At 46.0% G+C, this 23,564-nt stretch overlaps 1 protein-coding gene across 7 annotated transcripts in view; it reads right to left on the bottom strand.

Annotated features, from left to right (window-relative positions):
* Positions 1–206: 206 nt before the first annotated feature.
* LOC115099903 (protein transport protein Sec16B-like) overlaps positions 207–23,564 on the bottom strand; it is an 87,140-nt gene continuing 63,782 nt past the window's right edge. For 5 of the 7 annotated variants that reach the window (XM_029617889.1, XM_029617886.1, XM_029617892.1 and 2 more), the window contains 9 exons: positions 21,141–21,210; positions 20,057–20,374; positions 11,205–11,281; positions 8,839–9,003; positions 7,188–7,271; positions 5,592–5,727; positions 5,403–5,467; positions 3,331–3,408; positions 207–857 (listed from right to left, as the gene is read on the bottom strand). In XM_029617889.1, coding sequence (XP_029473749.1) covers positions 780–857; positions 3,331–3,408; positions 5,403–5,467; positions 5,592–5,727; positions 7,188–7,271; positions 8,839–9,003; positions 11,205–11,281; positions 20,057–20,374; positions 21,141–21,210 — 1,071 coding nt within the window. In that variant the 3' untranslated portion in view covers positions 207–779. Of the gene's footprint in view, positions 858–3,330; positions 3,409–5,402; positions 5,468–5,591; positions 5,728–7,187; positions 7,272–8,838; positions 9,004–11,204; positions 11,282–20,056; positions 20,375–21,140; positions 21,211–21,405; positions 21,480–23,564 lie in introns of those variants that run through there. The other 2 variants (XM_029617890.1, XR_003858913.1) reach the window with 2 other exon arrangements.

The following is a 23,564-nucleotide window of genomic DNA, read 5'->3' as shown; positions in this document are numbered from 1 at the left end:
CAGGAGGAAAACCATCACGTGTGTGTTTGATTTTCAAATGCAGGCGACTTGCTTTAACCCCACACGAGCAGCAGGCACAAAGCACGAAGCCGCTTTGTGCCTGCTGCTCTGCAAGCGGAACCAAAACAGGTCATTTCTCTTTGAAAATCTGCAAAAGAAAAGTGCAAGCGGATAGTTTGCAAGTGTGTGGCCTAGTTGAAAACTGCCGCCGTGGTGGTTAGCTGTTGGAAATCAAAGTTTCTATGCGTTCAGATTTGTAAATATTCACTTTTTTTTTTTTTAATACAGTTTGTGTAATACGATATTTTGCAAGTCAAGTATGCCCCTCCCCTGCTTCCTTTTCAGAGTTTTCTACACATTTTCGGGAAGGTACAACTTTCAAAGTGAAATTAAAAAAAAAGAGTGAAGGTAAGCAGCACAGGAAGCTAAGGCCAGGGAGGGTGAAGGGTCTGAGCAGAGACAGCGTTCGCTGGGAGGAGAGCCTTGGTTAAGGGCGCGCACAGCTCCCTGTTCCACAGGTTAAGTCCCAGGCCTCCAGCAATGCTCCACACAGACAATACAATCCTCCTTGGCATCAAAATCAGCTTAAAATGCATTTCCATCGATGCATTGTAAATCCAAACAGAATGCACTTCAAATTCATTTCAGGGAAAGTTCAATAACTCTGTTGCCAATGGAAGAGAGGAAATGATTCCTTCCAGGATAAGGCAGGGTCACCCTCTGTTTCTTCCCACGAGTACAAGGGGCAGCGAGCCTGAAATCTAGCGTAAAGTGTTTGTTCATTTTGGCTGTGTTGGGTAACGTCGCTGAGAGAGCATCCTGGGATGGTTCGGGGCACTGCTCCTGGCAATGGTGAGCTGGAAAGAGAAAGAGATTTCTTCTGATACTGCCTAAAAAGAGCTCCATTTACAGAACTGTTGCCACAAAATAAGTGAGAAGTTCACCATTTGCACCAGAAGTGGATAAGCTAGGGGCAGGGGGCATGCAGGTTTTTCCACATAGCTTTACCAGTGCCCCCCAGTCCTGCTCTATATGATTCCCTGCTATTCTAGTGCTGATCTTTGAGGGAAAAGATAGCAAACCAGAGGGAACTATGATGTACACAAATATGAAATGCAGTGACATCACCAACAAACTCATTTCACTTGCACACAGAATGTGATAAGCACACACACTGCCAGTTTACCCAGATATCCAACCCGCTTCAGTTGCCCAGATCCTGCTTGATCATGAGCTTTGCCTTGTCAACACTCTATGCTTGTCCTATTTTTTTTTGCTTCTACTACCTCCACTGACCCCAGCAACGAGCCTCTGAAGAAGCCCAATTTGCCAGATCTCAGCAGCTAAGCAGGACTGGGCCTGCATAGACTTTAGTTCTTCCCAGCAAAGTCCCCTGCAGGTACCTTCCCTTTCACAAATGACGTTACAAGGGACAAGGTTATGCAGCTCCTTTCTGTTGCAACTCGTTACCTGAGGAGTGTCATTCTCAAGTTTCTTAGCTCAGTTTTAGAAAGAAGGTGAAGGCATGGATGTTTGAAAGAACTTTTTAACTTATTAATAGAAACATAGAAATGACTGCAGAAAAGGACCAAATAGTCCATCTAATCTGTCCAGCGAGCTTATGGTAGTATCTGCTGCTGCGCCACGCAGAATACCCCCGTGGTTATCAGTTTGCCAAACTGTAAAAGTCAGGACCCTCGTTGGCTACTGTCTGAATCCAATTCCTTATAACTCCTTGCCATTGAAGCAGAGAGCAAAGATGGAGTTGCGTTAACAGTATGTGGGCTTATTGGTTAAGGGTAGTAACCGCCACACCAGCAAGTTACCCCATGTTTGTTTCCCCAGAACGTAAAAGTTGGGGCGCTCATTGGTTGCAGTCTGAATCCCATTCCCCTTTTCTTTTTATTGACCGTTTTCTTATGAATTTTCTTTTATTTCAGGGTTTTTATTTATGGCACATTGTTTATTTTACTGTTTTAAGTATAATTGTATTATTATTGTTTGTTTGTACCCGCTTTGAGAGTATGACTGACACAGCAATCGTTGAAATAAATAAATAAATATGGATGGGAGACCGCCTGGGAAGTCCAGTGCTGTGGGCTGCAGAAGGCAATGACAAATCACCACAGTATCTAGCCAAGAAAATAATGGTCAAAAGGTTATCTGTGGTCTTCCCCTTTCGTACTCATATTAAAGTACAAAGACTAATGTTTTGGTAGCCCTCCTCTGGACTTGGTCTTATACCTGGGGTAAACAGCTCCAATCATGAGGTGCCAAAAGCAGGTCTGGTTTTCAGGATGTCCACAATGAATAATCATGAGATATATCTGCATACAATGGATACCTCATGCATGTTCACTGCGAAAACCAGACCTGTTTGTGGCAGTCCAGAACAGAGTTGCCCCCGGTCTATACACTCTTGGAGGTACGGCCCTCAGAATTGGACAGATCATGGCAGATGAGGTCTCACCAGGGCTTTGTGCTGTTTATACCTCTCCTATATACCATAGCACTCCACTGGCTCTCACCACTGCCTTTATCACACACTGTTTTAGCACCATGAGAGAATCAAGTCTGAACACTCCCAGATCCCACAGTCATTAGTAACTCCCCACCAGTGTGCACTGCTAGATAAGGTTTTTGTATCTTTTCTCCAAAAGGGAAATGGGCCAGGAAGGAGGAGACAACATTTTTTGGATCTTTAGGCAAGGACAGGTTGAAGATGATGCAGGGGCAGTGTTAAAACAGCCCCTGGTGGGAGGAAATCTCAGCCATTCCACAACAGCAACACCTATTGGTGGGATGCTGGATACACATGGCAGGCACAGTCCATGGCCCCCGATCAAGAATAAATTGTTGTAATTCCAGCAGGAGGACAATGGCGGAAATTCCTTGGTGGCTCTAAATGAGCGCCCACAGTACCTCAGCCTTGGACCCCTCATCATAAACGGCAGTGAGTTGGAGGGGCATCTTCCAACTGGAATGAACGTTCAGGTATGGAGGAGAACCCGGCCAAAACAGAATGAAATGACTTCACTTTGCCACAACTCTGCCCCCACCACTGTCACCTTCCACCCTAGAGTTTTATACCATTATTTTAAAAAATAGAGCCATAGGGGGATCATGTCCCTCTCTCTTTTTTCCAGATGCTAATTTTGTAATAATCTGTTCCTTCCATTTCATGCATTCTTCTTCAACCTTAAAATCCAGGAGGCTGAGAGCTAGACCCAAGCAAAACCGCTATAACCATCTCAGAGCCGTCTGCTGAGGACATACGGAGCAATGAGCTGTGTCCTGCCTTCCATGCAGAGCACAGGTGTACGTTCCTACCTGCAGAGGATTAAAAAGTGGGACAGCCCCTCCCAGAGGCAGAGGTGCGAAGGCAGGAGAAGGACTAGATGGACTCTCCTGAAATAATAAAGAAAAGAAAATGATTGCCACTTGTACACGGCAGCTCTTAAGATCCCGCCAGCAGAGTGTTAAGCCCACTGAAAATAGGCTGTGGGATGGCGGAAGGAAGACATTATGTCAACCCTCACAATGAAATACTCAAGAGCCTGGAAAGAGTAATACAGTGAATTCCTCTTAGGTGCAAATTAGAAAAATTTTAAAGTAGTTGCTAGAAGAGGAGTTACAATAGGAACGTGTATTTACAGACCTTGATAAATTCTATTAGTACCAGTATAAATATATATTTCTAATGGCACTTGAAATGCCAAGTATTCCACATTAACTTGTCCCAAAAATACCACCAACTTCCCCAACTATATTTTCAAAAACCAACAAGTATTCGGCTGTCCAAATCTGACATTCCTATGTGTAATGAATAAAGGGGACAGGGCACAGTCTGATTCTTCTCAGCTAGGTTAGTACTAGAAAATCTTTCATGTCTGCCCGAATCTGCTCTAATCACATCTGAATGTCAGACCTGAAACACAGCGAGTCAGGTTGTGCCGTTATATCAAGCAGTGACTTTTGTGGTCCCGAGCCCTGGAACGTCTCTCTGCCATGCACATACAGGGTGAAAGTACATAAGTTGTTATCTGCTTATTGGTCGTTCAGTTTTTGGTTTGTTTTTTTTTTTTTTTTTTTTAAGGGCCAGTTTTGTGGGTAGAGCAGTACTTTACACACAGAAGTCCCTTTGAAAATTATCCTCCCTAGGATCAGGCAAAATGTGTCAAAAACCTGCAATTCTGTTTGCTCGCAATTTCTAGGAGAGAAAAAATTCCATGGGGGAAAAAAAAAAAAAAAAAAAAGACATTCAGCAATAAGAATCTTGTCCAGAAAGGAATACAAGACCTTCGCCCTGAAGAGCAAAAACCTTCGGGAGAAGCAAACAACCCAAAGTGCTTTTCACCCAAGATTTCCTCTACACATTTTCTGAAACTACAAGAAAGGAAATTTTGGGGGACAAGATTGTGTCAAATTTGTGCAACCAAACCAACTTGCAGATCTTTCCGATTTTGCTCGCATTCTGCCACATCCTTCGTGTCTTGTGAGTGTCTGGGCTACTTTGGCCAGTGGTTCTCAGCTCTGGTATTCTAGGACCCCCAAAAGAAGTCAGGTTTTCAAGTTGCCCACCATGAATATTCATGAAATATACTTGCATACATCTTGCACAAGAACCAGTTTATTTTGCATATTTGAATAACTTTGAAAACCAGACCTGAATGAAGGCCCCTGGAGGTCCAGGGCTGAGCGTCGTTGATCCAGACCTTACTTTGCTTTTACACTGCTCTTCTGTTCTTTATTTACAGATGACACTTTTGTTTTGCTTTACTTTTTTTTGTTGATTATATTTGTTTCTTTAATACAATTATATTTGCTATTGGTTCACTTTCCATTTCTGTTTTTGATGGTGCACTTCTGGGTCATCTTAACAAGGAAAACAGGATATGCTAAAAAAAAAACCTCCCCCTAACACCCTCACACACATACTATCTATATAAGCATATATATGCAAATTAAATATATACATACATACATACAGATACACACATATACAACCCCCCTCATCATACTTACTGACATCAACATATGTACTCTAGGGTTGCCACCTTACCCAGATTAACCCAAAAAGGCTGATCCTATCCTGGTTTTTCCCCATTACTGTAGTTTTGATTTTCTTAAAGAAAGCAGCACTACCATCCCCACATGCGCCATCAGGCAAAACCAGAACAAGATCGGCCTCCTTTGGTTGACCTGGCAATCTTAAAATACACATGTACATCCCCTTCCCTCATCTCCAGCCTCTGTCACATACATCCTCCAGCTGAGACTTTCTGCTCCTCTTCTCTGAACTGTGCTGAAATCGTCCAGTAAGAATAGACCAGAATATTTATAGCAAAAACAGTTTGTAGAGATCTGCCTTAACTCTGACCCCTCTCCCCCACCCCACCCACCTGACCACCGGCTCCTACCGATAATGATGTTCTTCTGCTGTCACTGCCCTGCGGCTCCTTCGTTCCTTCGTGGAAAAACACAGGCGGGATATTAGTATCATACGGGTGCGATATCAACATATTTTCAAAGGGGCCTGATAGACGAAGCGGGATGTGGGCAAAGGGGTAGGGTAGATCTGTCATATTTACCCGCGGTCCTGGAGAAAGGGTTGGCACCAGTGCGAGGTAGCAAGAGAGCTGGAGGGGGAGGAGGAGGAGGAGCAGGAAGGCGAGACGAAGGGCTTGTCAATGCCAGAGGAGGAAGAGAAGGTGCTGCCACCTTTTCCTGAGGAAATAAACACGGACGTATGTTATTTGTATACTGGAAGCACTCCTTCTGTTTTAGGTAGATTTAGTGCTATGTAACTCACTCTGGGGTGAAAGGGTAGGATGAGTAATAAAGTTTAAATAAATAAGAATCCTTCAGATCTGAATGCAGTTATCAAATGTTTGACATCTGTTTGCTGTTAATAAAGTGAGCCCTGCTGTGCATGGAGGGCTTGCGTATAACAGCATTTTGTAAGCGATCTCTGGTCTCCGATGCTTTGTGTGATATAGTTTGGGCTGTGTGCTCTGTTTGTGATTTGCCAGTAGGAACATCATTACAGCAGCTTGCAAGCGGTGAGATTACCCAGGGCAATTTTAAAATAAAAAAGGATTATTTAAGGAACCAACAAACATATTCAAGGGGAAGGAGGGTGGGAAAGGTTAGGACTGTGAAGTGTACACAGCACAAATGGGAACCTGCAGAAGCAGCTTCAGTGCATTCTGGGACTTGTCACCATTTTTTTCTTAGTAAGAACACGAAAGAGAACTGAGGTTCGTTAGCGTGAACTGAAGTGCAATATGCCATTAGATCACTAATGCTAAACTAGGGGATATGTACTTCAGTTGGGAGGGTTGTGGACACATCACGCGAGAGCGTAGCACTGCCCTGGTGCCATCGCTAAAGACAAGTGGGGCTGTCTGCATCCTCCCTGCCCACTCGCTCTCTCTAAATGTGGAGTCAGAAACGAATGGGGCGCCTACCTCCACCCTCCCACCCACAAAATGGAGAGAAGTTGGAAGAAGAGGGGGTGAGCCATTTGCCCTCTCCATCACTGAGGAGCCAAAGAGGAGCTACCTGCCCTGCTGCCATTGAAAGAGAGAGTGAAGAACAAGCGAGGGAGAGAGCAAGAGCCAGCTGCCCCATTACTGCTAAAGTGGAGGAGCCAGGGAATTAAATCAGCCATCCCACCACCACCAAAGGAGAAAGGAGTCTGAAAGGAAAGAAGGCGTTTACCCTGCCGGTGCTGAAGGAGGATCCACCAAAGTTTTCTACAGTGATAGGTTGTATTCTTTTCAATAGACAGAGTTAGTTAATCAGGGTGGTTGAAATGAAATTATTACATTTTGCAAAATAAAGCATTGTGTGGGTTCAAGGAGGAGGGCCCCGTCAATGTCGTAAAGACTGAGAACAAATTAATTAGGTGCTGCGATGTCCATTACAGACAAACGACGCGCCCCCCTCAGATGTGGCACACACAGGTCAAGGTTCTGCCTTCTAAACTGGGGAGCGGAGACCACAAGTTCCCATTCACACTGGTTAGATTGTTTCTACATTTCTTGTGCTGATAAGAAACCTGGACGGATCATTGTTTTTCTGCTCGTTCATGTTCCTCTGTTCTTAGGCAAAAAAAAAAAAAAAGACTCCCTGCAGGTTCTGTGAAGAGAAAAGAGCAAAATCTTTCCCTGCCCCACTGTTACCTGCGGCTCTGGCAGAGAAGAGTCTGAGGCGGTGGTCTTCGCCGGCTTTGATCGAAACCAACCAAACCAGCCAAACCCTGAGCCCTGGAAAACAAGATAACCTTAAAGAATATCAACCAAACAGACACTAGGAGAATCTATGCCTGGATTTAAAGTGCATTCTCTTTTCACATGGAAATAAAAAGTACTACTATTCTTCCCTCTTTGGGTGAACATTCAGTTCTCATGTCAAAGCGAAATTCTTGGCATAGCTAACATAGGCTTAAATCAAAACAATTCCTGAAAGCCCCTCTCCTACAAATTTATACAGAAAGAGGAGGTGCTAGTGCCTGGGAAGGAAACGTAGGGGTGGCCGACACCGGTCCTTGAGAGCCACAAGTAGGCGTCATTTTCATGTTATCCACAATGAATATGCAAGAAACAGATTTGCATAAGATGGAGGCAGTGTATGCTGATCTATTTCTTGCATATTCATTGTGGATATCCTGAAAACCTGGTCTGTCTCTGGCTCTTGAGGACCGGAGTTGGCCACCCCTGATGTAAAGCATTGCTCTGCTGTCCCTCAGGCAGACTAAAAGAATCCAGCACCTCCGCTGCTCTGTGGGACATGCTTGGCCATCGCTTCAGCCGCGGAAGCAAAAAACATCCTCGTTTCTCTGTTTCAGACAAGTTTAAATGCCTCTGTTATTGTAGATTAATTTTAAATAAGCAGTCAGTATGCCCAGATTAAAAATTGAAGAGCCAGGATCTCTGTTCCAGTGATAGATAAAGCAGTCAGAAGATACACTGATATTTTCCAAGGGTTTAACCAAGATATTGCCCTGTTCCTCCTTGACACTGACAAGACCAGGCTTAGTTGCTGCCAATGAGAGGGGTAGGGGCTATCAGCTGTTCTTTATAGTCTCGATTCTGCCCTTCCCTGCCATGTTCAGCCTGAAGATGACAATGGGGAAAATGTACTAAATTCTGTTAAAATCTTCCATTATTGCATTATAATGGCCAATTTTTTTGCAGGCATGATTTCCTTCAAAATACTGTGCTAAGGTCCAATGTACAAACATGCATTAAATCTACTGTTTTGCTGAAAATAGCGTCAATGCATTTCTGTCACCAGCAATGTATTGGCATTAAACACTACCAGTAATGTATGCCCTGATCATCCTGCCCCAGTCAATAAGTACAGGTCCCTTCTCCTAACCCCCACTCTCTGCCGTGTACCCACATCCTACCCCAGCCACAGTGGCTGAAATTCCTAGGGGCAGGAGCAAGCATGATAAACTCCTGTCCCTCTAGCTCCAAAAGGTGAACTGCCACCGGCTGACCTTACATGGGGAAGGGCCCTTCATTTGTACTGGAAGGGAAACCATCTTGTGTGATTTATCATCTCTGTTTTAATATTAATAAGCTGCTTTGCATGCATTTGCATACAAGGCTGCTCATTAACTTTTTATTACATCAGTCTGCATTAATATGGACCAACACACAAGTGCATTAAAGTTAATGCAGAGTTAACTTGCGTAATTCACGAGTTTAATGCACTTTCTACTTTGGCGCCGCTTTTAGCAATGAGTAGAACAAGCAGGACTGGACTGCCCTGAGTAGAAGTTTCAGCGGGTGCAATGTGAACAGTCTGTGACGCTGCCTCCCTTACCGTCGCACTCTCTTTACCCTTTGCCTCGTTCATCTCCTGAGCCTGGGGACTCTCTCTCATGTCTTCAATGCCTCTCTCATTGCTATCTTCTGACTGCTCTTCCTCAACAGAGATGGTGGAGCTCTCTGAGATGGATCTCATCCGTGGATTCAGCATACGCTGGTCCTAAGGAAAATTAACAGCAGCTCCGTAAGAGGGGGTAAATTCAGCGAGCCATGGAACAGTTCATCAGCTCTTCTCTGCAGAGGAGGCTGCAACTTTTCTGGTTCCTGTTCCACATCATGGATCAACTTTATCCTAGAGGTGCATTTTGCCTCTGATCGCATGCAAGTTAAAGGACTTCAAGCCAAACAGAAGACGACGCCTACTTACGTGAAAAAAAAGCTTAATTTCCATAAGGTACAAAATCACTAAGATTTGGGAAACCCAAATCAGCTAAAAAAAATATATATAAAATGCCACCAGATGGAGGCCACTGGCCCACCTCCTCTGCATTTCATGCTCAAAAACGCCTTCACAAATGAACTGTAGGTTTCATAAACATCCAAGTTTAGAGGTCCTCTTCCCACTCTGCATGAGTTAATGATCATAAGGCATAAAACTGCTGCACTGGACACAGCACCAAATCCCTGTTTTATTCAGTCCTTTTAGTCATTAGCCAGTACTATATTTTTTATATATTTGGAGGTCGTTATTAAAAGGGTTTGCCCAAGTTACCCTGACAAAATCCGAGATTTGAGTATTTCCCCCATTTCCTGGCTAAGATTTGTTTGGGTAACTCATTTCCAATACAAAATTTACCTGGATATAAAGAGGCGGTTGATGGAAGCATTCTGGGGGCATGGCTACATTTTAGCTGGTGAGCGTCAATATTCAGCATTAGCTGGGTGAGTTGGAAAAATTCCAATCCTAAAATTACCCGGGCAACTTTATCTGGGGATAGCCAGTGGAACATTTATCCGGGCATGTTCCACTAAAAATCCAGGTCAAGTTTCATGGTTCACTTTTCTGCTTACTGGCCCGCCAAGTAGCCACCTCATAGAGTACCCCCTTTTAAGGGGGTAAATTTATATAACAGGCCACATAAATACGTGAGCAGTTCTGTGCCCGATTTCCAATGTGAACTTACGCATGTAAAGTTCACGCTGAAAAGTATCAGTGGCAAAACCACGTGCTCAGAGGTTTTCTGAAAGAATTTAAAGCGCATGTTTTAAATCAGAGCATTCTACATCAAAATAAATCAGGGAAAAAAAAAAACACCACAATAGCACATTCCTAGTTTTTTGGTCATCGGAAGGTCTGGGTCCACGTTAACTGTGTGATAAACCGGAGCGTTGCGCTCCTTTGCGGCAGTTACATTCCAGTCCATACAGCCTGCTCTGTGTTCCCGCTTTTAAGGAGGCAGCTGAAATCCGGCTCAGAACCCGCTTGTTTTCAGCGACTGGCCAGTCTCTATGCAATAAGCTCCCGGTAACTATTCGACATGAGCCCACTGTTGTCGTCTCCTAGGAAAGGGCTGAAGATATACCTCGTTCCAGAACTATGATTGGTAATATTAAGATGCAGAGATGAAGAGACAATTTTGTTTAGGTCTAGCTTTGGTTATTTAAATAGGTTATGTTCTTGTTATACCAATCTCTTTGGGGTTTGTTTTTTTTTGGGTTGTACACTTTCTTGGGCAATCTTATAAAAACTGGGGAAGCGGGATATAACTATATTAAATAATAATTTATTAAAATCAAAAAGAGTATGCATTCAAGTCCCCACCCTGCCTCGATTCCACCCCCCTGGAACGCCTCTCTCCCCTATGCAAATACAATTTGCCTGTATGTAATTTTACGTGCGTTATCGGTCACACAGCTTTTTAAAGGGCCATTCTCCAAAGGACCAGCATAACAGAGGTGATAGGTACCTGGGCATTCAAACACACACAGGCCTCTAGGACCAACGAAACAGATGTAGTAACGTAAAGCAGTGCAATTCTCAAACTGCCTGTACTGGGACAAAGTCTGAGGATACGCTTTCAGCCGCCTGCTTCGCACCAGTTCTCAAAGTGAAAGCTGATGTGGCTACAACGTACCCATGGCCATCAGCACCCGCTTCTTCTGTGGGCACTTTTTTCATGGGAAATAACATACGTAGACTCAAACATGAACTTTTCACAGAGCTAATCAGCATATATAAATAACTTTGAAAATTCTCCTCCTCCTGTTACCACAGCCTAAAAAGACTCCACTGTAATGTATTCAGCAAATAAAAAGTGCAGTAACAAACTAGAAAATATAGCCGAAGCCTGACCAAATCTTCCTTTTCCTCTGAAACACAGAACTCACCAAGTCATTTACAAACACAACCTTATGTCTCACCTGTAGTGCCGGAGTCTCCTTTCCATCCCCAAATTGCTTGTATGGGGTTTGGGGCTGCGCCGTCCCTGCAAATTCCCCTAGAATCGGGTGACAAGAAACTGTTTCAGCTAGGCACTGAACTGATACTTCCATCTAATCTGCAGCGGTCCAGGCTCTAGCAGCCCAGTCAGTGTGCTGTGAGATCAGAGATCTTACAATGGAGAAATGACTACTTACCTGATAATTTTTTTTCCTTAGTGTAAGCAGATGGACTCAGGACCAGTGGATTATGCTCCCCTGCCAGCAGAAGGAGACGGAGCAAGCTGACATCACAGTATATACACTTCTGCAGTGACACCAGCCTGCCAGTATTCTCTTCAAAAGCAACTGTGGACAGACTAACAAAAAACTTGATTTCAAACAGTCAACCATTACTGTACTCAACCAACAAGAAACACTGAACTCAAGTAAGAATGTATGTACCCCAATCTAGGGACTGAATGAACACTTAGTAATCTCCTGGGCCCCGGAGCCCCACAGGAGGACCATTGACACAATCATTCGGCAGTCGAGGGCAGGAAGTTGAGTCCATCTGTCTACACTAAGAAAAACGAAATTCAGGTAAGTAGTAATTTCTCAATTTCCTAGCATGTAAACAGATGGACTCATGACCAGTGGAATGTACCAAAGATATTCCCGAGTGGGGCAGGAGGCTGCCCGCAGTCCAGTCAATACCACAAGTGCAAATGCTGCGTCCTCCCGGGCCTGCACATCCAGTCGACAGAATCTGGGAAAATGTAAGTAGGGAAGACCAAGTCGCAGCTCGGCAAATGTTGATGGGAGGCAACAATCTAACCTCCACCCATGACACTGCTTAGACCTAGTGGAATGAGCCTTAATCTGAGTAGGCAACGGCTTTTCAGTATCCATATACGCAGCCATGACTACCTCCTTAATCCAGCGAGCCACAGTAGCCCGTGAAGCTAGTTTGCCTTGCTTCCTCCCACCATGAAGGAAAACTGGCAATCCATCTTACAGAAATGTTCAGAAATCTCCAGATACCATACAACATATCTCCTGACATCCAAGGGACGCAACAGGCGATACTCCTCTGCATGCTTGTCCTTATTCAAGGATGGCAAAGAAATGGACTGATTTAAGTGAAAATCCGAAACCACCTTAGGTAAAAAGGAGGGAACAGAACACAATTGTATCACCCCTGGAGTCACCCGAAGGAATGGCTCCTGGTAAGACAAGGCCATGCAGCTTGGAATTCGACACGCAGAACATATCGCCACCAGGAACACAATCTTCAAGGTCAACAACCACAAGGAAAGGCTATGCAGCAGTCAAAACGTAGGGCCTGCCAAGAAATCCAACACCAGGTTAAGACTCCATAATGGTACCAGTAAACTCAAGGAAGGCCAAAGATGCTTCACTCCCTTCAGAAAACGGACCACATCAGGATGAGGAGTCACCATTCACCTGGCCCCGGAAACAGGCAAGAGCCACAACCTGCACCTTCAAAGAATTAAGGGCGAAGCCTTTAATTAACCCATCCTGCAAAAATTCCAAAATAAGCAGAATCTTAACTGAACAAGGAAGAATACCGCGATCCTCACACCAGACATCAAACACTCTCCAAACCCGCACATAGGCTAAGGAAGTGGAGAACTTTTGAGTGCAGAGCAAGGTGGCAATCACCACAGAATATCTATGCTCCAACAAGTGAGCCCTCTCAAGGGCCAAACCGTAAGACAGAACCAAGATGGATCCTCATGAAGAACCGGTCCCTGCTGCCACAGATTCTGGTGCAGCAGAAGACAAAAGGGGGTGTCCACCAGGAGTCTTCACAGACCTGCATACCATGGTCGCCTGGGCCAATCCGAGGCCACCAGGAGTACCATCCCCCTGTGGCCTTCGATCCTGTGAACTATTCTACCCAACATGGGCAATGGGGGAAAGGCATAAAGCAGGTTGGCTTCTGGCCAGACCTGTATGAGAGCATCAATACCCAGGGACCATGGATCTCTTCTGCAACTGAAGATCCAAGGAACCTTCGCATTTCGAGAAGTCACCAGCAGGTCTAGGAACAGAAGGCCCCAACGATCCACTATCAGCTGAAACACCTTATCCGACAACACCCATTCTCCTGGGTCCAAACTCTCCCTGCTGAGAAAGTCTGCTCTTATGTTATCTTTTCCTGCAATGTGAGAGGTCAAGATCACATGGAGATGCCCCTCCGCCCATTCCATAAGTTCGTCTATTTCCTGCGACACTCGCTGGCTCTTGGTTCCTCCTTGCCGACTGATATAGGCCACTGTCATCGCGTTGTCTGACATCACGGACTGCTTGCCCCCGTTGTCTGTAGCTGAACTGCAAGCACGTCAACCGGAGCACCCGGGCTTCCAGGCAACTGATACTTCAGAGGGACTCTTTGGCCTTCCAGCACCCCTGCACCGTCAGCTCCTGACAGTGAGCTCCCCAACCCTGGAAACTCGCATCTGTCATGAGAATCAACCAGTTTGGAGAGGTCAAGGAAACCCCCTTCCTTAAATGATTCTCCTGCAGCCACCACTGGAGATGAAAGCAAATTTTCATTGGCAAGTGGAGCTGAAGCAAATAGTCCTGAAACTGCAGCTTCCAACGAGACAGCAGGGAGCACTGAAGAGGATGCATACATACCCTCACCCATGGTACCTCTTCCAGGATTGCCACCATCAAACCAAGTATCTGTAGATAGGACCACACCATCAGGCATATAGTGTTTTATTTATTTATTTATTTAGAAACTTTTATATACCGGCATTAGTGGGTACATCATACCGGTTCACATAATAACTTAAAGCTTGGAAAATACATTTAAACAAGGAGAATGTAACTGGGCGGGGGGTAAAATAAATAGACAGTAGGAAGGATAGATAAAACAAGAAAGTCATAACCAGAGAATACAATTTATAATTTACAATGGTAGTCTCCTTAATATAAGGAGAGGGCAGTCCCCTGGAGGGGGGGGGACTACGAGGGGAGATGGAAGAGTTATTCTGGGTAAGCATGGTTGAACAGTGTTCACCAGAAGATGCACCTGCGACATCAACTTCTGAATTTGAACATCTGGCAGGAAAACTTTGTTGTCTCTCATGTCGAACTGAACTCCCAGATATTCCAATGACTAAGAAGGCTGAAAACTGCTCTTGGCCAGGTTCACCATCCAACTTAGCTCCTGCACATGGAGATCACCTTGCAGGTCCACCAGGCAGCTGTCTTCCAGAAACTTGGCTCGAATCAGCCAGTCATCCAAATACACGGGTGTACCAGGATTCCATCTTTTCTCAACTCTGCCACTACTACCACCATAATCTTGGAAAAGATTCTGGGAGTGGTGGCTAGACCAAAGGGCAGAGCTCAAAAGTGATAATGGCATCCCAACACCACAAAACGCAGAAAACATTGATGCTCCAAATGAATGGTAATATGAAGGTAGGCCTCGGACAGATCCAGGGATGTCAGAAATTCCCCCGCCTGCATGGCCAGTATCACTGAATGCAAGGTTTACATGCGAAAATGAGTCACCCGCAAATGACAGTTAACGCCCTTGAGATCCAGAGTGGGTCGAATGGAGAAGTCCTTCTTGGACACAGCACAATAAATGGAATAATTGCCCTATACTTTGAGATGGAGGCACTGGGACCACAGCCTTTAGATGGAGAAGCCTTAATAGCATAGATTCCACTGCCTGCTTCTTCTGTGGGGAGTGGCAAGGAGACACCATGAACACATCCCGAGGAACTCTGCGAACTTCCATCACATATCCTTTTCAAATAACCTCCAGAACCCACTGATCCGAAATGATCTCGACCCACCTCTCATGAAAGAAAGAGAGGGGTCCCCCTCGCTCTTTTCCCAAAGATGGGTCTGCAAACCTTCATTGGGAGGCTCCGAAACCCGAACCCGCTCCTCTCCTGGGCAGTCTGAGCAAAAGGATTGAGACCTATCAAAAGGCCAATTTCTCTGAAAGGTCGACCCTCTATAGCAGGGGTCGGGAACCCATGGCTCGCGAGCCAGATATGGCTCTTTTGAGGGCTGCATCTGGCTCGCAGACAAGTGTCGCCATACTTCGCGGTTCCCCGCTGACCCAGCTGCTCCCCCGGTCCTCCGCCGCCCGGGCTTAAAATGCTGTCAGCCCGGGCGGAACGCGGCAGGACAGCTGGAGTCAGCGGCACCGGCGTGCTCTCTTCTCCTCCCCCCCCGCGGCCCGGAAGAGGAAGTGGAGAGCATCGGGTGCCTGCGCGGGAAGAAGAGACCACACTAGCGTGGTCTCTTCTTCCGCGCAGGCACCCGATGCTCACCACTTCCTCTTCCGGGCCGCGGGGGGGAGGAGAAGAGAGCACGCCGACTGGAGTCATCCGGGTGCCTGCGCGGGAGTCATCGGGTGTCAGCCGGGTGCCAGCGCTGGAGTCATCGGGTGCCTGCGCGGGTCTTCCCGCGCAGGCACCCGATGCTCTCCACTTCCTCTTCCGGGCCGCGGGAAGAAGAGAGCACGCCGGTGACTGCAGCGCGGCTCGGAGGAAAATGAAAATCTTCAACCGCGGCCGATGGGACTCCGCCTTCGCCTCCGCGAGGGCTGAAAATGAAGGAGGTTAGCGTTGGGAGGTGGCTGCTGCTGCTGCCGCCGCGAGTTCCCGGGGGGGGGGGGGGGGAGAGAGAGAGTGAATGAGCGAGCAAGCATGTGTGTTTGAGATCCTGTGTGTGTGAGTGAGAGATTGCATGTATGTGAATGATTGAGAGCCTGTATATGTGAAAGAGAGTATGTCTGTGATTGAGAGCCTGCCTGTGAGAGAGAGAGAGAGAGCATGAATGTAAGTTTACAATTGGGAACCTGTATGTGTAAGTTTGTGATTGAAAACCTGTTTGTGTGAAAGAGTATGTGTGTATGATTGAGATCCTTTGTGTGTGAGAGAGATCATGTGTATGTATGATTAAGAGCCTGTGTGTATAAGTAAGAGAGAGATCATGTGTGTCTGTGTCTGATTGACAGCTGGTTTAGGTGATGGAGCATGTGAGTATGTGATTGAGAGCCTGTGTTTAAATGAGAGAGAGAGACCATGTGTGTCTGTGTGATTGAGAGCTGATTTAGGTGAGGGAGCATGTGAGTATGTGATTGAGAGCCTGTGTTTAAATGAGAGAGAGAGACCATGTGTGTCTGTGTGTGATTGAGAGCTGATTTAGGTGAGGGAGCATGTGAGTATGTGATTGAGAGCCTGTGTGTAAATGAGAGAAAGAGAGGACATGTTTGTAAGCATGTGAATGAGAGTCTGTGTGTGAGAGAAAAAGACAGCATGTATTTATGTGATTGAAAGCCTGTGTGTGTGTAAGCGTGAAAAGATAGACAGCATGTGTGTAAATGTGTAATTAAGAGCCTATATAAGTGAGAGAGAAAAAACATTTGTATATGTGAGTGACTGAGAGCATGTGTGTATAGGTGTGTCATTGAGAGCCAGTGTGAGAGAGAGCGCTGGTATGTGACTGAGAGAGGAGAAAGTTCCAAGCAAACCACCCCACCTCCTGCTAATTCAGAACAATCTCAGGACACCTGGATATCAAACGTTCCCAGGTATGTAGAGCAAAAAAATTTTTGTATCCTTATTATTTTTCATTACTGGATCTTTGTGTCTGCTATTTTGAAATATTTTGTTGGTATCTGGAAATGTTTTATATGAGTTTTTAATTATTGGATATTCCACTCATCAGCTGTTTCGAAATATGTTCTTTTTGTTAGTACAGTTTTACTGCTGATGATTTTATATTTCTTGATTTGTTTTATAAGGATGTGTGATGTTTCTTTTTTCCTTTGTTACACTGCATACAGAGACTCTGGCTTGTTGCAGTTTCCAATTCAGTTTTTGTCTGCATGCTTCTTGTTATGCGTTTTGGTCTCTTTATTCTATGTTAGGTGAGGGACAGCACGTGATTCAGGTGAGGTTTTCTGCTGGCGTGTAGTTTCTGTGTAGGACTCTATAGCAGCCTGACTTGGTCCGTTTTCCTAATAGGAGATGTATTGGTGTCTTAAGGCCTGGTGTAATATTTTCAGAGACTTATTGTACTTTAAAAGTGTGATCTTACATAAAATGCACACATTTACTTGTATTTAGTTTTAAACATATTGTATGGCTCTCATGGAATTACATTTTAAAATATGTGGCGTTTATGGCTCTCTCAGCCAAAAAGGTTCCTGACCCCTGCTCTATAGGGATGAAACTGCTTGGCACCCCAGAAATAATCCCTCATATCAAAGGGGCGCTGCAACTGCTTCTTATCCTCCAGCAACCAAGGAACCAGAGATTTGCCCCACTTACTGGCCAGTTTCTCCAACTTGCTTCCAAACAAGAGCGAACCTTTAAAAGGCATCTTTGAAAGATTAGCTTTGGAGGTCACATCGGCTGACCAATGTTGTAACCATAGCTGATGTCTGGCTGTTACCAGGGAAGCCACTCCTCTAGCCGAGGTATGGACCAAATCACAGCCCGCATCAGCTAAAAAGGCAGTGGCAGGTTCCTTAACTGCTCTAGAATTCACTCCAGAATCATCAACTTCCTGTAAGAGGAGCAGACAAGAGCGAGCCACTAGAGAGCAACAGGAAGCTATCTGTAAAGTCAGCGCCACTGCTTCAAAGGCTTGCTTAAGGATGGTCTCAATCCTCCTATCATGCACATCTTTCAAGGCCGCTTCTCCCTCCACAGGGATAGTCTGCTTAGAGATGGCACAGACAAGCGCATCCACTTTTGGAAAACGCAAACGCTCCCTCCCTTCCTTCCAAAGCCCTTCCCCCTTTGAAATTTGCCTCCACAGCATCCCATTCAAAATCAATCAAGACTTGCATGGCTTCCATAACAGGAAAAAAACAAGAGGCTTTACACAAGGAAACCAAAATAGGATTCTTTTTTGGTTCAGCCACGGGATCTGTTCCAGGTATACCCAGTATCTTCAAGATCTGGGAAATCAGGGCCGGCAGTTCACCTCTATGAAAGAAGTACAACATGGTCAGATAAGGTTCCAGTCCCGGAGGCATTTCCCCATCTTCCAGGGAGTCAGGATCTGCCTCATCATCAGTACCATCCGGGTTCCCATATGGGATACCTACAGCTAACCAAGGCGTGCTTCAGCGCTTAAACTTAAGACTGGGAGGAGCCACTGACTGTGGATCCAACCTGATAGGACTGGTCGAAGCTGAGGACTGCACCTGAAAAAAGGATTGCAATGCTTGAAAAACTCTACCCAAGAAAAGGCAGAAGGATCCAGGCCAAAACCAGAAGTACTAGAGCAGAGCCCACTGAGCTGCCATCTCCTGCGAAGGAACCAGTCAAGGGAGTTCCAAGGTCTGGCGTACCTCCAGACAAATCCTTAGCCAGATCATCATCAGGCTGGAGGACCCAGGCTTAGCAAAATCAGAGGAAGCAATTCACCCTGAGCCTCTAAGCAGCGCTGATACATGTTAGAGGTCTCTCCAGGCTGAGATGCCCGAATATGATAAGCAACACAGAGAGAGAGAAAGTCACTTAGGTTTATTGTTCACCAGCACCATTAGTGCACAGCAAACGGAGAATGTGCATCCAGCCTGCTCATGCTGAAAAGTTCAAGCGTACAAATTTTATGCACACAAAAATTAGGCGCTCCCAAGCACAAGTGCCATAAAAAAGCACATGCACAAGCTGTGTGCCCAAAATCTGGACACACCACTGATATGCTTAAAAATGTAAGCACAAAGAATGCGCCCAAAACGTACGCAGAGCCAGATGCACTGCACACACCGACACTCCAATAAAGGGCACTCAAACACGCACAGAAGCGCACGAAAATGCTGCTGCGGCCTACCACGGGCGCACAGGGAAAAGGCTGTGGGGCCTCAACCCGCCAGGGTGCCCAGTTCCTCTAACCCCCCAAGGAAGCAGGAATAATGTCGGGATGGTGTACCGAGAACGGAGACCGGAGGAAGTCCTGAAACCCCTTTGCACTGTCTACGCCTGAATGTTTTGTTGGGTTTTTTTTAAAGAACTTACCGGAGCTCGGCCTTACCTGGCTGAGTAGAGACAGTCTCCAACTGCAGAGGGAAGAGGGCACCTGCCGTCACTGCCACGCTCGGCTTCCTGCACCCGCTGCTTTTAAGTTGTACAATCAGCTAAGTCCACGCCGGCATTAACCAGCTATTGGACCAAGGCACACCTCTGGGGGACCACGGAAATCACCTCAGGAATTTTCAACTGGGGGAGGGATCATAAAGTATCACCACAGGAGAGCGGGCCTTTTTTGTATTTCTTTTCTAAAATTCTCCTTCCAAATCTGAAGCAATCCCCATAGGGAGATGCATGTCCACCATCTGCTGGAGACGGAGAATACTGGCAGGCTGAAGTCACTGCAGGGGTATTATATACTGTGATATCAGCTTGCTCCGTCTCCATCTGCTGGCAGGGGAGCATAAACCCACTGGTCCTGAGTCCATCTGTCTATACACTAGGAAAATGCTATTTCTTATGGTCAAGAGGTCTTGCCTCCTGCAGCTAAAGAAAAGATGACCAATCTGGGCAAAACAGACAAATTTCACCTCTGATCTTGTGATGGCATTTCCGTAACCTAAGACCTGTTTTCAGAATTAAGAGCAGCATTCATACCTGGTGACAACAGCAGCTACACAGTTCATGCCTTCAGTATAATTATTTCTATTCTGATAGTGTCCAGATCTTGGCAAATCAAGAGCCTGCCCAAATTGTCCTATCCTAACATGATTTTATTCTGCTGTTCATGAACCATCGACAGCTCGTGAAGATCTATGCATCTTATATAAAGTGTGAACACTGGGATAGCTTCTGTGCTCTTACCAGGTCTCAGGAATGCTGGTGGAGAGCAGTCATTCTCCGGGCTCCCTGCTGATTGCACTGCCTCGTTGAATCCTGGCTGGAAAGTATTCCTGACCCTGGCAATTGGCACTGGAACTTGCTGTGGTACTCCTGCCATGTGGTAAGTGCCAGGATGGTAGGAGAGGTGCTGAGCAGTGTCAATCTGATACTGGCCCATGCCCTCGGCTGTGTAATGGGTGTACTGGGAGTGCCCCAGGTTGTCTCGATTCTGCTGAGTTTGCGTGTCCTTCCGTGAATCCTCCAGGTTGACACGGCTTTCTGAGAATGCTTGAAATTGTACTGAGACAGCAAAACCAAGGGGGAAAAAAAAAAAGTCAGGATTTATGTAAGAACAGCTCTGCTTTCTTGTGTGCTCTTGTGAGCTGAGAAACACAGAGAGGCGCACGCTCAAGTATAGTTTGTGAGATATGTCCTGTATACTGAGAAGCAATTCAAAATTTGCTAAAATGGCCAACAGACCCAGAGGCAGTGAAATGCATTACCACACAGAGAACCTGGCTTAGGTCTTCTGGTGCCTGGATGGGCCACAGCTGGGGATGCTGCACAGGTAGCATGCAAAAAGCACCTCTCTAGGAGGGAGGGTGTCGCAGTCATCACCCAACAGCACCACCTGGTGGCTGGATTCAGGGCCCGTGATTGCAGGGTTCCGGAAGGAAGTCCCTGAGCGAGGCTCCCAGGCCCGGGCTCATCCCTGCATTGACTAAACTAAAGTAAGTCGGAAGGAGATATGAAAGAGGAGGAAAAACCCCTGGGTAACTGCAAAAGACGACTCATGGCACCAGGTTCCAAGCTGCCTCTGACTGTGCTGGAAGCAGAAAGGAGCAGAAGGAATCCACCACGTCAAAAACCAAAAAAGAAGTTGATAAAATGGAAACAGATTGCCACCACCACTGGTGTTTTTGTTTAACCCATCCCGGCCACGCCTATTGATAACACGTGTGATGCAACTGGAGCACATTCCCCTCAAGGCCACAGCAAGTCCAGCGCTCGGACCGTACAATCAGAGAGCCCCTTTCCAAAGAAAAAGAGAGTTTCATCTTGTTACCTGCTGCTGGACTGCTGGCACTGGCAGTATGTGCAGAGGCAGCTGTTGGGCTGTCATGGTCTCCTTCCACCTAACAGATTCACAAATGAATATTAATGACACAAAACTCCCCATAAAAAAAAAGTCTATGCAAAGTGGATGCCAAGGAGAGCTGTCTCCATGGAAACAGCGAGCTACAGCTGCGGTAGAAAGGTCTGCGGGGGGCGAGAGGCACAGGGGAGGCTTGGGAGGGAGGGGTCATGGACGCCGACAGCTGGACGCTCACCTGTGCTCCGTGCCCCTCATCCAGAGCCGAAGGGCAGGGGGAAAGGAAAGAGGGCCTCGCTCCCAGTCCATTCTCTTTTGTCAGCATGAGCAAGAGGCAGAGAAAGAGAGAGAAGGTAAATAAAGACAAAGCGAGCAGGGGAGAGTGGCAGGCCAGTGACAGCTGCTGCTGAAATCTTTGACCTGGAAGGGTCAAGTACGTGTTCTTTTCTACCAGGGTGAGAAGCTGTTTGAGTTTGGGGGGGGGGATGCGTAACTGGTACACGCTGCAGTACCATAACATACCACCAGGGGAAGAATGGCAACGCACTCAAAAGCAGCAGCAGCAACACCTTTAGTACCCCAAACAAAAAAGAAAGCCGAAGACAACACTGTTAAAATAGTTAAGTAGACATTAAGGAACAGGACTGGAACAGTCACCACTCAAAAGGCAAATGGTTGTTTTTAAATATGAACTATTTAAAATCTCACCGTGCAGATTTTCTTCCCTACTGAAGGATGATAATTTAGATAATACTGGCTACATTGAAGACTTTGAACGTGTTCAGGGATGAGATGGATTTCCTATGTTTCACTAGGCAGCTAAATCCATCTGAACTAATTCTGGGAGAGGGGTTAGGGCAGAGAGAAAAGGGTCAGCGCTTTTTGTTTGTGACACAAAGGCAGGAGGTTATCTAGGCCAGGCCAACGTTTTCTGGGTGACAGGAAGCACTGGAAAGCAGATCAAGGCAGGAGACATTTTTGTTTTATTACAGTTGGGAAGGAGAGAGGTAGGATAGAAAAGGCAGGCATTTTGGGGGGGATTGTTGGGAGAGGGAACACCGGCTTTGTGGTGAGGGGTGTGAGGAGTTAACCAGTTAGTGCTGATTTCCATTGCTAACTGGTTAAGTTCCCTAAATCTAGCCTGTCAAAGCTAGATTTAGCCAAATTTTCAGCAGAACACCTAGGCAATCAAGTTTAGCTGAAAATCCAGCTAAAGATAACTGGTTACAATGATCCAGGTACTGTGCCACAAAATGGCTATGTGGAAATGGATTGTACTGTATAAATACACACACAAACTGGCCCATTTGTGGACAGAGTCATATTGGACCTGGACATAGGTGTGGCAGAGACCACGGACATGAGAGCCTTTCAAACAGAAGATATAAAGCAGCTTTAAGAGAGAATGATTACCCTCTCTCCCCTCAAGCACTCAGCTAGCATGGAGTTTATGAGGACTGGCAATGATAAAGATCAATCTTCTGATCACAAAAGAAATAAGAGTAAACCATAGCCCAGTGGTTAGAGCAGTGAGCTGTGAACCATGGAAGCCAGGGTTCAAATCCCACTGATACTCCTTGTGACCTTGGGCAAGTCGCTTTACACTCCATTGCCCCAGGTGTAACTTTAGGCTCAGATTTGCTAAGCTGCGACATTGTGAGTTACACAGCAGAAAATGGTGTTTAATGCTGTTTATCATACAATATCACCACATCTTGGCACTTTGCATACATAAAATTGCCTAATGAATACAAAGTTGCCTATGCATAGGCAAACCTATGTAAATAAAACAACATGGCTGACTTTGAAAAAAAAGTCAGTCTTATTATTTTTGAGGGAGCTGTACGTACTTTCCCAAGGGAGCATCAGGAAACTCCAATGCTCCTGCAGGAAAATTAAAGGGCCAGCAACCTGAAAAATGGCCCTCCCCCAGATGAGAACATTTACCCACACACACACACACACACACACACACCAAGGAAGCATTGGCCCACCAAAAGGAAAACAAAATGGAGACCAAACGCACAGCAACAGACTACTCCCTGTCCACCCCCTCAACCCAAAAAATGATCCCTTTGGCTTAGGAACCACCCCCAGCCCATCCCTCCTCTCCTTCCAAATATACAGTAATTAAATCCATGGTGTCTATGGTTCCCCATCTCCCAACCCCTAAAAATGGACCATGGTGATCTGGAGAAGGGGTAGTGGACCAGACCCCTAATCCCCCAGTACCTCAAAATGTTATCCTTGATAGCTAAGGGCCTTGTTGGGCATCCTCTAACCCAGGCCTGTTCAATGCCATTTTTCAAATTGGTGCCAACCAGGCGTTACCCTATCACGTGATGGGACAAGGTCTGAGAAATGGACCAAGGCCACGTGACCCATTTGTTTGTGTTA

Source organism: Rhinatrema bivittatum, chromosome 10 (genome assembly GCF_901001135.1).
Source record: "Rhinatrema bivittatum chromosome 10, aRhiBiv1.1, whole genome shotgun sequence".
Lineage (NCBI taxonomy): Eukaryota > Metazoa > Chordata > Amphibia > Gymnophiona > Rhinatrematidae > Rhinatrema > Rhinatrema bivittatum.
Note: the sequence above shows the minus strand (reverse complement) of the source record. Positions and strands in the feature narration are given on the sequence as shown.